Source organism: Littorina saxatilis, linkage group LG1, assembly GCF_037325665.1.
Source record: "Littorina saxatilis isolate snail1 linkage group LG1, US_GU_Lsax_2.0, whole genome shotgun sequence".
Classification (NCBI taxonomy): Eukaryota; Metazoa; Mollusca; class Gastropoda; order Littorinimorpha; family Littorinidae; genus Littorina; species Littorina saxatilis.
Window position 1 is genome coordinate 98405598 of NC_090245.1, and position 14285 is coordinate 98419882.

The 14285-nt window shown below is 41.5% G+C and overlaps 1 protein-coding gene across 1 annotated transcript in view; it reads left to right on the plus strand.

Moving 5' to 3' along the window:
* Nucleotides 1–14285, plus strand: part of LOC138947065 (S phase cyclin A-associated protein in the endoplasmic reticulum-like) — a 43325-nt gene that overhangs the window by 720 nt on the left and 28320 nt on the right. Inside the window, exons 2-10 of the mRNA XM_070318495.1 lie at nt 727–838; nt 3777–4045; nt 4934–5037; nt 7536–7640; nt 8205–8377; nt 9520–10088; nt 11341–11511; nt 12996–13065; nt 13782–14011. Of these exons, the coding sequence (XP_070174596.1) occupies nt 727–838; nt 3777–4045; nt 4934–5037; nt 7536–7640; nt 8205–8377; nt 9520–10088; nt 11341–11511; nt 12996–13065; nt 13782–14011 (1803 nt within the window). The remainder of the gene's footprint in view (nt 1–726; nt 839–3776; nt 4046–4933; nt 5038–7535; nt 7641–8204; nt 8378–9519; nt 10089–11340; nt 11512–12995; nt 13066–13781; nt 14012–14285) is intronic.

Below are 14285 nucleotides of genomic sequence, written 5' to 3' on the forward strand. Positions count from 1 at the left end.
AATTGTATTCATTAAGAACAACTTTTGGCAGATTCTGTCTTTACTAAATTCTTTTTTAATTTTGTTAATAAAAGTCAAGGTTGCTCATTGATGCCATGAGAATGATTCTATTGATACTATGATAGACTCTTACTTGTGTGTTTCATTGTCTGTTAATTATGATTGTTCGAATACATGATGTACCAAACAATGAAGATTTTTACTTATGTGTGCAATTTTAGCGGATGCGCACTGCAATGAAACGAAAGGACATTTTATGCATGGTTAACTGGTTAAATGGGAGGAGTTATTTTACAGTTTTGTGCGTAAGACTTTCTGAACATTTTGATTTTTGTACGTGTATGTCGTGTGTACTACCTTTCAATTTGTGAAAAGATATTTGCATCATAATTAACTAGGCTATATTACTCTCTGTCAGTGTCACATTATTGATAGTTTAATACTGTTTTAGACCAAGTGCGCATGGAAAAGATCCTTTAATCCATGTCAGAGTTCGGTGGGTTATACTAAACACGAAAATACCCAGCATGCCTCCCCCGAAATCGGCGTATGCTGCCTGAATGGCGGGGTAAAAACGGTGTCATACATTTAAAGCTCCACTCGTGCTAAAAACATGAGTGAACGTGGGAGTCGAAGCCCATGAACAAAGAAGAAGAAGAAGATAGTTCAAAGTGTGAGAGTGACACTGTATAAAGCCAGACGTAACATACATGTGTGCAATGACAGGCACACAGGATGAACGGCATGGATCATGTGCGCAAGATCGTACAGGAGGAGGGACGCACAGCCAGGAACCTGGTGCAGTACAGCGTTCCTCTGGAGGATGAAGAAACTTCTGGTAATTGTTGCTTCTTAATCTCATTGCAAGTGCTGTCAGCCCAACATTCGCAGAGCTGCCAAATGTTACGCTTTTGGTGTAGCTTGCTACATTTTAAGACAAATTGCTAGGCTGTTACTCAAAGCTTTAAGAATTGCTACACTCAAACAAATAAGCACAAGCATGCAACAGTTTGCTCTTCCTTGTGTATCCTGGTACTTATTTCAGATTCTCACTCCGTGTAGTTGTCAGATTTTGTGTCATAAAACATTGTCCCTTTTGGCAGTCCCTATTGGCCATTATGTTTCTTTTTTTTATATGAACTTTTTTTAAACGTTGGTGCAAAATAGCTGAAATATGGATGTGCGTATACATTTTAGACAATGCTACACTACAAGTTACAACACCATTTGCTAATGCTACGCTAACATGTCCACAAACATATATAAATTACTACAGAGACAAAGCCTTGCTTGTGGAAGGTCACAGAGATAAATTAAACGTTGTCAGATGCACCGAATGCATTACAGGCACGAGAAATCAAAACTGCATTTAGTGTTATGCCTGCAATGTTGGCCTTTAAAATTAGCTTTGAATTGAATTTTAAACTTGGAGTAAGAAAATGATTTTGTTTCCGATTTTGCTAAACTGTGTGTGAAGGAAAAATGTCTGATCACTTTGAATCCAGCAAAAAAGTACAAAATAACCAGATAAACATATTTATAAGCTTGCTTAAAGGCACAGTAAGCCGTAAACCATCACAGAGCTCACCAAACGGGAACATCCTAGGTGCCCTACGTAAAGAGCGAGCAATTTTTGAGTCACTTGAGAAAAAGTGACTCTATGTAATCGGTCAGTGTTAGTCTGTCCGGCCGGCCGGCCGTCCGGCCGGCCGGCCGTAGACACCACCTTAACGTTGGACTTTTCTCGGAAACTATCAAAGCGATCGGGCTCATATTTTGTTTAGTCGTGACCTCCAATGACCTCTACACTTTAACGATGGTTTCGTTGACCTTTGACCTTTTTCAAGGTCACAGGTCAGCGTCAAAGGAAAAATTAGACATTTTATATCTTTGACAAAGTTCATCGGATGTGATTGAAACTTTGTAGGATTATTCTTTACATCAAAGTATTTACATCTGTAGCCTTTTACGAACGTTATCAGAAAAACAAGGGAGATAACTAGCCTTTTCTGTTCGGCAACACACAACTTAACGTTGGGCTTTTCTCGGAAACTATAAAAGTGACCGGGCTCAAATTTTATGTGAACGTGACTCCCAGTGACCTCTACACTTTGACGTCTGCTTTGGTGACCTTTGACCTTTTTCAAGGTCACAGGTATGTCTTGAAGGAAAAAAATTGAAATATCATATCTCTGAAACTATTCATCGGATTTGATTCAAACTTTATAGGATTATTCTTTACATCAAATTATTTACATCTGTATTGTGTTGTGAATAGCAATTTCTTCCTGTCCATCTGATGCCTCATATAATATTCAGAACTGCGAAAGTGACTCGATCGAGCGTTTGCTCTTCTTGTTAAAGAATTAATTTTGCAGATTGTCTCGAACACTTTTTGGACCCATCCTGAACTCAGGTCAAAAATGAGTTACTTCCCTTAAACTGGCGATAGCCGTGGATCGATGATTATCAGAATGTTTTTGGACCGTGGTGCGTTTTTGCGCTAGACCTAACTTTTAAAATCTAAATAATAAATTGACAGCTTGTTACACAAACATTCTTTAATCATAAAAGAATTCTTTTTTCATCAAGACAAGATCAGTGCAATTCGAAGTTGTGAAAGTTTGAAAAAAGAAAAGCCCGGAAGCAGGGTCACGCAAGGGTCGTAGCAGACGACGGTTTATGCGGCATATCGCCGTTCCTCTCAACAGTCAAAAGCCATCGCTAGAGTTCTTGTGAACCACAGCCGTTTGTTTCGTGCATAAAAACGTGCTATTGTAGATAAGCTCACATCGAGTCGCATTCAAATGACTAACTGACGACTACATTGTGAAAAAGGGAAACTGGATCACACGGGTTCACGATGGCTCAGGGGTAAGATAAACCACGCAAAAATAAATTCTTTGAAAATTGTTCGCTCTTTACGGAGGGCACCTAGGATGTTCTCAATCGGTGAGTGTTTAAATGAAAGGGTGTTTGTACTGTGTGTAAAAGCCTGACCGTATCTGTGATGGTTTGCGGGAGGCTTACTGTGCCTTTAAAATGATAATTTAAGGTAATGGGAGAAAAAAACCAGAAGGAGAAGTGAAAAATGTTTAGTATGAATGTAAAACTGCTTGATGGAGATGCGTAAGAACATATTGCAATTTGCATGCATCAGGTGTCAAAGAATTTTTTTAGTGTTTGATGATCCATTTGCTACTCTCTGTGATATCAATTCTTGTCATAGTGTTTCCCCGACAATAATACATGTAATTATTGTCTACAAGATAGACTTTTCAGCTAATTTGTTTTTGATTACAACATTGATAAAGTAATGAATCCACCTGGAGCCAAGCAAATCAAGTGGGCTATTTTAAGCTAGACATTTGTGACCCTCCACCACGGGATGAGTCGCATGTCACCTTTGCATGATTTTCATATTTGTACATTTTCCTAAAGAGATTTTTATGCTCTATCCAGTGGTGAAAACCGTTTTAAAAAAGAGCAAAAACTGTTTGAGTTATAAGCCTGTGACTAAGGTGACCCTCACACTGTTTACCAGACACTCCCCGGACTTATATTAAGCCTAGCGCAGAACCGCGCGAGGTGACATGCGACTCATTTCGTGGTGGAGGGTCACATTTGAGGATCCCAAATTCAGATTATTGCTGACATGGAAATTTTTTTTTTTTAAATTGATTGCTGACATGCATATATATTTATTAACAAAAGTTTGATTACTGACGTCCATGCATAAACAAAAGTTAAACTCTCAGGACTTTGTGATTCCACAGGGAGACCAAGCCGTCAGTGGGCTAAGAACGGACGTCGCTCAGAACGAACGAGTTCTCAGTCTGGTTCCTGCAAGACTCCGCCAAGAGATCGTCAGCGCCACCAGTCAATGTCGGAAATGACAAAATCGCCAAGCACGGAGCGCGGTCCCAAGAAAAACAATGTTGATTTGCGGGCCCGGTATTGGAAATTTCTCTTTGACAACTTTCAGCGAGCGGTTGACGGCATTTACCAGACCTGTGAGCAGGACGAGAGTGTGGTAGAATGCAAGGTTTGTAAATTGATGATTTCTCTTTCTGTCTCTCTCTCTCTCTCGTTCCTCCTATCTTTCTCTGTCTCCCACTGTCTCTACCCTCTCTCTGTCTCTCTCACTCTCTGTGTGTCTCTTAGCTCTCTCTCTCTCTCTCTCTCTCTCTCTCTCTCTCTCTCTCTCTCTCTCTCTCTCTCTCTCTCGTGCCCCCTATCTTTCTCTGCCTCCCACTGTCTCTGCCCCCCCTCTCTCTCTGTCTCTCTCTCTCTAGCTCTCTCTCTCTCTCTCTCTCTCTCTCTCTCTCTCTCTCTCTCTCTCTCTCTCTCTCTCTCTCTCTCTCTCTCGTGCCCCCTATCTTTCTCTGCCTCCCACTGTCTCTCCCCCCTCTCTCTCTGTGTCTCTTAGCTCTCTCTCTCTCTCTCTCTCTCTCTCTCTCTCTCTCTCTCTCTCTCTCTCTCTCGTGCCCCCTATCTTTCTCTGCCTCCCACTGTCTCTGCCCCCCCTCTCTCTCTGTGTCTCTTACCCCCCCTCTGTTTCATTCCCCACTTCCAGTGGAACCCCCCATTTAAGACCTCCAAAATCTGAGAAAATCCGGTCAAAGAAAAGAGGGAGTCTTAAAATAGAGGTAAATTTACAGAGGGGATGAAGAGACAATGTGAAAAAGTAAGGTGTTACAAGAAGGAGGAGGGGTCTTAAAGGACGGGTCCACTGTATTTGTCTTGGCTGTTACAGTGGAACTTGTGTTTTAAGACCTCTCTCCTTTTGAGACCCTACTTTTTCAGACCTTCTGTTCATGATGTCTGTAAATTCATCTCTATTTTAAGACTGACCCCTTTCTGAGACCCCTTTTCCCCTGAAATATGGGGGGTTCCATTGAATTGTTACAATCTGGGTCTATGACTGTTTCAGGAGGTGATTATGATGCTGGAGCAAGCTACCAAGGACTTCAAGTCTCTCATAGATCGTCTTCATGTTATGAAAGCTTTTGAAGATGCAGCAAAAGATGGGGACAGGTAACAAGTCCATTTTCTTTTTTTTTTAATTTCTTTTTGTGACTGCGTGTTCAATTGTGTTTCTTTTCTTTTATTTGGTAGCTGTTTCTGTAAGTTTTTTTCAAAAGTTATGAACGGTCGATTATTCCTATGCAGGTGTGTTTTCTACAAAACAATTATTTTCACCTTTTTGCATAACAGACTAGTTTGTACATTACATTGCATACTGACTGTAGATGTATTATTTTTATTTGAAGTTGTCTCAGAAAACCAGTAATCTACACTAGTTTGTTTTTGATTGCATAGCACTAGCAGAACAAGTTTGATATGTAATTTAGCTCACTTTATATGATAAAGATGGCAACTTTTTAAACATGTCTAAATTGTACCTGCCTGCACACAGATTTTGACAACGTGCATCCATAGTGATACATGTGTATCAAGATTTACTAACAACATTAGAGGAGCCATACATTTCTTTTCTTATGGCGAAGTTTCAAGATGTATGTAAGTGAAACCCTGAGCCATCTTCCTAGATCCTTCATTTAGCATTTCTACACTAAAGTTAACTCAAATGTACCGTCTTTCCGTGAGAACAGTTCGGTTAACCATCTCAGACATGGAATAAGAACATTTGTTCACCATGGACGCATACCAAAAATCAATATCCTGAATGCTTCCTGTGCTAAGTGAGACTTCTATGAATACAGTTTTCAAAAAGCCATTTGTGTCTGTTAAGAAATAAATGAATACAAAATTCCCACTCTTCACAAATAGCAGGTAGCACCACCCAGGTTTTTGATGTTTGTGGAAAGAAAGCCTTACCGAACAAGGCTGGCTAGATCTGAGATTGTCGGTCCAATCGTTTACACGTGAAGAACTGTGCCTTGAACTACTCAATGCTTATTACAATGGAACTCCCAATTTAAGACTTCAGATCTTGATGTTTGAGATTTTCTGTTCATTATGTCTGTACATGTACCCCCTTATGAAGACTTCAGATCTTGATGTTTGAGATTTTCTGTTCACTACATGTATGTCTGTACATTTACCCCCTTATGAAGACTTCAGATCTTGATGTTTGAGATTTTCTGTTCATTATGTCTGTACATGTACCCCCTTATGAAGACTTCAGATCTTGATGTTTGAGATTTTCTGTTCATTATGTCTGTACATTTACCCCCTTATGAAGACTTCAGATCTTGATGTTTGAGATTTTCTGTTCATTATGTCTGTACATTTACCCCCTTATGAAGACTTCAGATCTTGATGTTTGAGATTTTCTGTTCATTATGTCTGTACATTTACCCCCTTATGAAGACTTCAGATCTTGATGTTTGAGATTTTCTGTTCATTATGTCTGTACATTTACCCCCTTATGAAGACTTCAGATCTTGATGTTTGAGATTTTCTGTTCATTATGTCTGTACATGTACCCCCTTATGAAGATTCCTTTCTTTTTGGGACCTAATTTTTCCCCAGATTTGTGGAGGCCATACAAGAGGGGTTCCACTGTGTTTTTTATGAGTTGCCTCAGGGCCTCACATCCACGTCGGACATCGGACATATGAGGATATTTTTTTCAAATGTCCTATACATTTTTCATGCAGGGGGACAAATGTCCTATTGTTTTTGTCACAAAGTGGTCAATGTCCGATTATTCTATCATTTGATCCGGACACTGTCAGTACTTCTCAATTTACAGTAGTTTGAATGCTAATTTATCGATGTATTGCGAAGCGATGTGTAGCAGACGAAATTAGATACTTTGTGCCTCTAGTTCCAAAGAGTTTCCAAGGCTCGCAACTCAGAATGCTCGAAGCCAGTTGAGAGTTGCCTCCCTTCGCGCTTTCCCCGAAAATAACAAACATGCCGCCTAAACGAAAACTGATCCCAGAAAAGGGACAGAAGAAATTACACTTCAAGTCCCTTCCCTCATCATCTGTCAGTAGCACGGAAACTGAGCTTCCTCCAGCCCCAGAGCAGTTAGAGCCCGATCGCCCAGGTGAGAATGTCGATCGCGATAGTCAAACATCGGAGCCGAAGAAAGACACTACCCCCTCCCTCACCCCCACGCGTGACTTCGTCTCAAGCTTGATGCGTGTGTACCTGGAGGGGCCAAAGGATGACATTCACAAGTCACAGTGGGTGGTGAAGGTTGTTGAAAAGTGGACATCCGCGAGGAAGCGAATGCTCTTCAGCAAAAGAAAGGAACCAGCACAGTAGTTGAAGTTGAAGTTCAGAGACAGAAACACTGCACTGACTCGATGTAATTTATTTTATATGTTCTGTTACCTTTTTGCCAAGAAAAGTATTATTTTTCTTATACCCTCGTGCCAAGAAACTAGTCAGGTTTAATTGTATTTACGTTTTGTTATGGGAAAAAAGTGTCCTATTGATTTGTTTTTGTTCAGGACAAATGTCCTATCACTTTTACATTGGCCAGGACATTTGTCTTATGCTACCTCTCATGGATGTGAGGCCCTGGTGCCTGAAAGAGATTTTTGTTGCCTCCTTAGACCTACATCTATTGCTTGGGAGGTTCGCAAGATGTCACCTGGCAAACATGCCTCAGCCTCGCCGGGGCCTGTGCCTCACCTAGCTTTTGCTGTCGATAAGTCACAGTTAGTATTTAACTCTTCTGCTTTTCTAGTGTTTTTTGTGTGTCAAAATACATAGTGAGATTGATATATCATGACTTGTGTGTGTGTGCATGCGTGCGTGCATTGTTGATTGATGCTGATTGTTTAACTTTGCAATGTTAGTTATACTGAAAGCTTTTATGGAAAATCAGCAGTGTAGGTGCATTCTATATGTGTCAAAAGACAGTGAGACTGAGATATGACATGTGTGTGTGTTGATTAATGCTGATTGATTGACTAGTCAATGTTAGTTATACTGATAGCTTTTATGGAGAATTGACAGTGTAGGTTCATTAAAAATGTAGCTGTTCGATTGAAAAGCACATAGATGTTTATTGAGATCAGTTTTTTGTCCCGTTTTACACAGAGTATCAGAGCTTTAAAAATGTTAGGTCAACTTTTTAATTTAGGACAGGGAAATAGCTCCGTTGGTAGCCCGCTGGCTTTGAAACCAGTTTGTTGCTATGGCTGTGTGTTTTGCTGTGTGTTTTTTTCTAAGCGTCAACTTCAAACATGGCTCATTCTTGTCATTATTTCTTTGAGCAGTACTCCAGTGAAACAGACCAACAGTTGGGCGGACAAGGTGCGCGGTGTTCGCGCCATCACGTTCAACGGCCCATTGTCCCCCCGCGGTGTGCTGAGTAATTCAACTGCTTCGAGGCCCTTTGACTCTAATGTCGCTCATGGCACCGTGCTGGCTTCCAAAGAGGCAGGACATGGTGAGTTTCTGCTTTGGAGAATTTGACAGCGCTGCCTCTTCCGCAGCTGTCTGTTTATTTGTTTTTGGATATTGATTCCCCAGAAGGAATACAATTGAACGCCCCTTTTAAGACCTTCGGATATCTGAGATAATCTGGTCTGAAAAGGGGGGGGGTCTTTAACTGGAGGTACATTTACAGAGGCTATGGGCATAGAACATCTGAGTAAGTGGGGTCTTAATATTAAGGCGGAAGTCTTGAATTGAGGGGTCTTAAAAGGGGGCTTCCGCTGTGTACGATGACAAGCAATTAATTCTGCTCACAGCTCACACTCCTTTGTTCTTCCACTGTGTACGATGACAAGCAATTAATTCTGCTCACAGCTCACACTCCTTTGTTCTTCCACTGTGTACGATGACAAGCAATTAATTCTGCTCACAGCTCACACTCCTTTGTTCTTCCACTGTGTAGGATGACAAGCAATTAATTCTGCTCACAGCTCACACTCCTTTGTTCTTCCACTGTGTACGATGACAAGCAATTAATTCTGCTCACAGCTCACACTCCTTTGTTCTTCCACTGTGCACGATGACAAGCAATTAATTCTGCTCACAGCTCACACTCCTTTGTTCTTCCACTGTGTAGGATGACAAGCAATTAATTCTGCTCACAGCTCACACTCCTTTGTTCTTCCACTGTGTGCGATGACAAGCAATTAATTCTGCTCACAGCTCACACTCCTTTGTTCTTCCACTGTGTAGGATGACAAGCAATTAATTCTGCTCACAGCTCACATTCCTTTGTTCTTCCACTGTGTACGATGACAAGCAATTAATTCTGCTCACAGCTCACACTCCTTTGTTCTTCCACTGTGTACGATGACAAGCAATTAATTCTGCTCACAGCTCACACTCCTTTGTTCTTCCCTGTCCGTTCTGTGCTTACCAGGTTTTGGAGGAAGTAATGATCATGTTGGCATAATTTATTTATTTGAAATCTGTGCTTGTTCACTTCCGAGTTATGACAAGAGCAATGATGAAATCCTCAAAGTTTCACTGACTTAGGTATTCCCTCAAGTTTTGAGAGTTTTGTTTGTTTGTTGGTAAAGCTGTCTGACCCTTTATTTATTCTGTCATTAATTTATTTATTCAACTTTGTTTCAGCTCCAGAAGAACCAGAAGATGAGGAAGGGTGGGAAACGGTTCAGAGGGGCGGACGACTCAGATCTCGCCAGTCCCCGTCTCAGAAATCGCTGGAGAATCTCACGGAAGTCGGCTCTAGCGGCAAGAAGAACCTGACCCGTTCCATGTCCGTGCCAGACTCCACGGCAACCACCCCCAAAGACAAGCGAAAACACGCCACCCATCACCACCGAGGCGGCAGAAGTGAGAACCAAACCATGCGGGCCATCTCTGAGCAGCACCTACCCGATGCTAGGGGACGGCTGGACAGCAGAGGAAGCGAGAAAGAGAACAGCAGCCCACTAATGCAGAAAAACGCCGGCTCTGAAGGGCGCATTCCTCACAAAACTGGCACTGACGGCGACGAGAGGGATGAGAAGGTGGAGAAAGTGAAGCGAGATATTTTTGGCACCAAAGAGAAAGGGAAGGTTGGAGCGTGGGGGAAGAAAATGGACGAGGCAGATTCAAGCGTGACGGAATCTGACGTGATGCAAGAAACTACTGATGAGAGATCTGATGATGATGAGTCCTTTACATCGCAGCTGAATGATGTAAGCTTTTATTTTATGTTTTGTGTCACTGTGTTTGTAAGAATGTTCTTTACTTCTTGTTGTGTTTCGATTCTTGTTGATGAACTCTTCTGTCTGAATGATGTAAGAGAGCATTTAGTTCCTGTTATGTATCAGATGGTTACTTCTCTTCGTGTTTCAATTCTTGATGGTGAACGCACCATTCTGGTCTTGCAATATATTTTTGCTGATGCAAGGGAAGCAACTCTTCATAGACATTTTTTTTGTTGCTTTTAAAGCTGCTACTAGTTTTTATCTTATGGACTGTATTGTGGTCACTCTGTTTTAAGCCTTCCATGAATTTGAGAAGTTCTTGTTGTAATTTTATTGACACTAAGTTTTAGGAAATGAGCCATTAGAGTGGAGAATTTTTCACTGGCTCTCTGGTAACTTTTCTGTGGTTATGCTGTGGTACACAACGGGGAACAGGAAAATTAACATTGTCATTTCAAACGCAAAGTTCAAAGACTAACCAGGCCTCTTGAATAGAAAAAGACATGACTTTTTAAAACTCGTTTATCTTCTATTGTTGTTCGCAGACTGGTCAAATGGTCAGTCCTGTTTGCATGACAAACCATACTGTCCTCTCCAGGTGAGGTCTTGGGCCCAACAGCTTTTATTGCAGTGGGGTCTCCAAACTGAGGTGCACAGAGCGTAACTGGGTGCCACCCAAAGGACGGTACCCAGCTGCTCTTTGGATTGGTTGAAATTGAGATTTGTTCTGATCCTAACCAATCAGGGGACCGGGTAGCTCAGTTGGTAGAGCATCGGACTTGTGATCCTAGGGTCACGGGTTTGAATCCCGGCCGGGACGGACACGGGTCAAAATTATTTGCAGACTCAGAGACGGTATCCATGTCCCACCCCTGTGTCACCACAGTAGCACGTAATAAGACTTCGGTCATTCTGTCATAAGTGCCATTTTCTAATTACACTTAAAGACGCATACACCTGTATATCTCACACCTGTATATCTCACACCTGTATATCTCACACCTGTATATCTCACACCTGTATATCTCACACCTGTATATCTCACACCTGTATATCTCAGCCAGCTTCTCTTTGTGTACTTAGCCCAGACGATCAGCCTGAAAGTTGTATTTGATATTCCACTTGCACTCTTCTCGTGTTGTTCAGAAACTGGCGGTGGTGCTGGCAGAGGAGGACGCCCAGACGATCAGCCTGAAAGTTGTATTTGATATTCCACTTGCACTCTTCTCGTGTTGTTCAGAAACTGGCGGTGGTGCTGGCAGAGGAGGATGCCCTGAAGATGCAACTAGAGGAGAAGCGACAGGAGGCACTGGCATCCGCCATCGAGGAGGAGGAAACCTGGCTCAAAGCCCTGGCTCGGGAGCAGAGCTCCAACATTGAGATTTCCATTGACACAGAGAGCGAGCTCGGGGTAAGGCATACACAAATTGAGGAGTTTCCTGTTCCAGCACCACTTTAATTTTTTTCTGCGACCCTGGAACATAATTATTTATGAGTGTGTAGGGCGGAGCCAGTAAAAATATTACAGACCTTACTGCCCTGATTTCATGTTGGCCTTGTCAAAAGGGGATGGGGGTACCTGGAGGAGCAAGTTTGTAGATCTCTATGATATTCTTAGGATTGGATAACTAAATGAATTGATACAGGTCACATAAGGACAAAGTTTGGGTCATCTTGTAAGAAGTTTAAAGTTCTCTTGAACATTATTTTATGTAGCTAGAACTGCCTATATCTTAATTTTGATTCATATACAGTGGAACCAGCCTTTTAAGATTTTTAAAAAAATCTCAGAAAAACCTAGCATATTTGTATAACCACTTCATGTCCCTAATAGGCACTAGTTCCTGTGAGGACGTTAAACTTTAGTTAGCATAGCATCTCAGAAAATCATGTCTTAAAAGGAGGGAGTCTTAAAGTGGGAGAACTTATACACAAAATATGAGAAAACAGGGTCTTAACCCCTTCACTGCCACAGTATAACAGCATTTTGGTATTGCTGTGCGCCAGGGCAAATTTCGCTTTCTTCGGTATGTTCACTAATCTGTTCACTGCTCAATCATTTATTGAGATATCTCTTAGATCTTTGGCATGTGGTTTGCTTAAACCCTTGGCTATTATGTGATAACATGATCATTGGACTTTGTTTGTGATTGTTATAGTAAAAATCGATATAATTACCATTTTTGTCAAACATTACAGTTTCCAAACTTTCACACACACTGCAGCACGTAAAACCGCAGAAAACACAGCTAAAACTGGTGTCACATTACAGCCCATAACAGTATTCTTCTGTGTGGTAATCCATAAATCACTTCTTGTAGAGCTTCCAGAACACTGTATCATTTGAAAACAGGTCTACGAGTTGATGTCCGACTTTCGGCTGCCATTTTGAATCTTATAGATCGGAAAAAACTTCTAAAAAAGTTTTCACCACGTGGTACTAACTTATCTGAACGGTCAATGGGAAAGAACTGTGTTTAAACCCCTACAAAAAGTTGGACAGTGGTTACCTCCCATTTAGTTTTCACAAATGTCCTGAAAAGTGCTGATGTAAATGCCATGCCACGTACCTAGTACGTGTATGGGCGTATGACAAACCAAACATGACCACGTACCTAGTACGTGCTGGGCAGTGAAGGGGTTAATAGGAAGACATGACGGATGGTGTGTCGTACAGTGGAACCCTCCCTCCTCCCCCCCCCCCCCCCCCCCCAATTTAAGACTCCCTCCTTTTAAGACCCTGTTTTCTCAGACTTTCTGTTCAGAACTTCTGTAAATGTACCTCCATTTTAAGACTCCCTCCTTTTTAAGACATGATTTTCTCAGAGTTTTGGAGGTCTCAAAAGGGGGGTTCCACTGTATAAGCATTTGCTTGTGGCGTTGTGTGATCCACAGAATACCCTGAGTTCCCTGGAGAGCTCTGTTCCCACATCGGACTGGGACACTCTGGTTGCTGCACATGATGGTAAAGATCCTTGTGCCTTTGGCGTCCTGTGTGTAATCTGTGCTCACATTGTTTAAACTGTTCTTTTGTGTTGACCAGGCTGTGAGTTTGAGCAGGTTGAGATGGTCTTTTCTTCCTCTTCTTCTTCTTTAGGCCAAAAAAAAAAATAGGTGTGGTTACGGTAACATAGCCAAAAAAAATAGGGTAGGAAGGTAGGCAATCACTTTTTTTTTTTAAACTTTTTTTTCTAATGTGTACAAATTAAGCCTACTTGACAGGGAAATAAGTGTGCGACTCGGGCGCTTTTGCTTTCATTGCGTTTTTTGCACTCGTTTTCTTGGGGTTTTTTGTGTTTTTTTTGACAAATGTAATAAAAAGTTATATAGGGTCGGCCCCTAAAAATAGGGTAGGTCGGGTTACCGTAACCACACCTATTTTTTTTTTAGGCCTTATGTGTGTTTGTGTGTGTGTATGTGAGACAAGAGATTCATGACATCTGATGAACTGAATGATAAAAAAAAACACGTTTTGATGAGGAGGGGTCAGGAGGTCGTATATAATCTATCTGTTTTAACACTCTCTGCAATGCCATTTAACTTAATTGTCTCATACATGTCATTTCTTTGAGACTGGCCTTTTTCCTTTCATTGCCAAGGAGGGCATTCATTTCATGCATGTTTTCACCTGCACGTTTGTAGAAAGAAGTGATCCAGAAAACACTTTTCTTGACACTTCAGAGGAGAAGGCTTCGCGCGAAGGATTGAGCTGGGGGGAGATTGTGGAGGACGCAGAGACTCGAACCCCTGGCCATGGAGTGCATATGCACGAGAAGCTATCTTCCCCGTCCAGGAAAAGATCCCCCACAGAATCCAAGCGACGGCACGAACAGAAACAGGCCAAGGCGCAGGAACTGAGGGAACGATTGTTGCAGGAAAAAGCAGAGCGGTTGAGAGATTTGTCCAAGAAGGTAAGGGAGGATGGTTTCTGGAAGTAAATGAGCTTGGGCTAAGTAAAAGAAGGAAAAAATACAATAGCAAACATCTGACAAATAAAAGAGAAAACATAAAATCAATGTATCAAGTGAACATTTGATTTCCCTTCTTTGAGCCATTTGACACAGATTTCGACAGTCATTGTTTACCTCGAAGAACAATAAATGACTCTCAATCTGTGTGAAATGTCATATTTTGGCCAAAAATACTAATAAGATATGTTATTTTTGTGTTTATATAACCCATGAA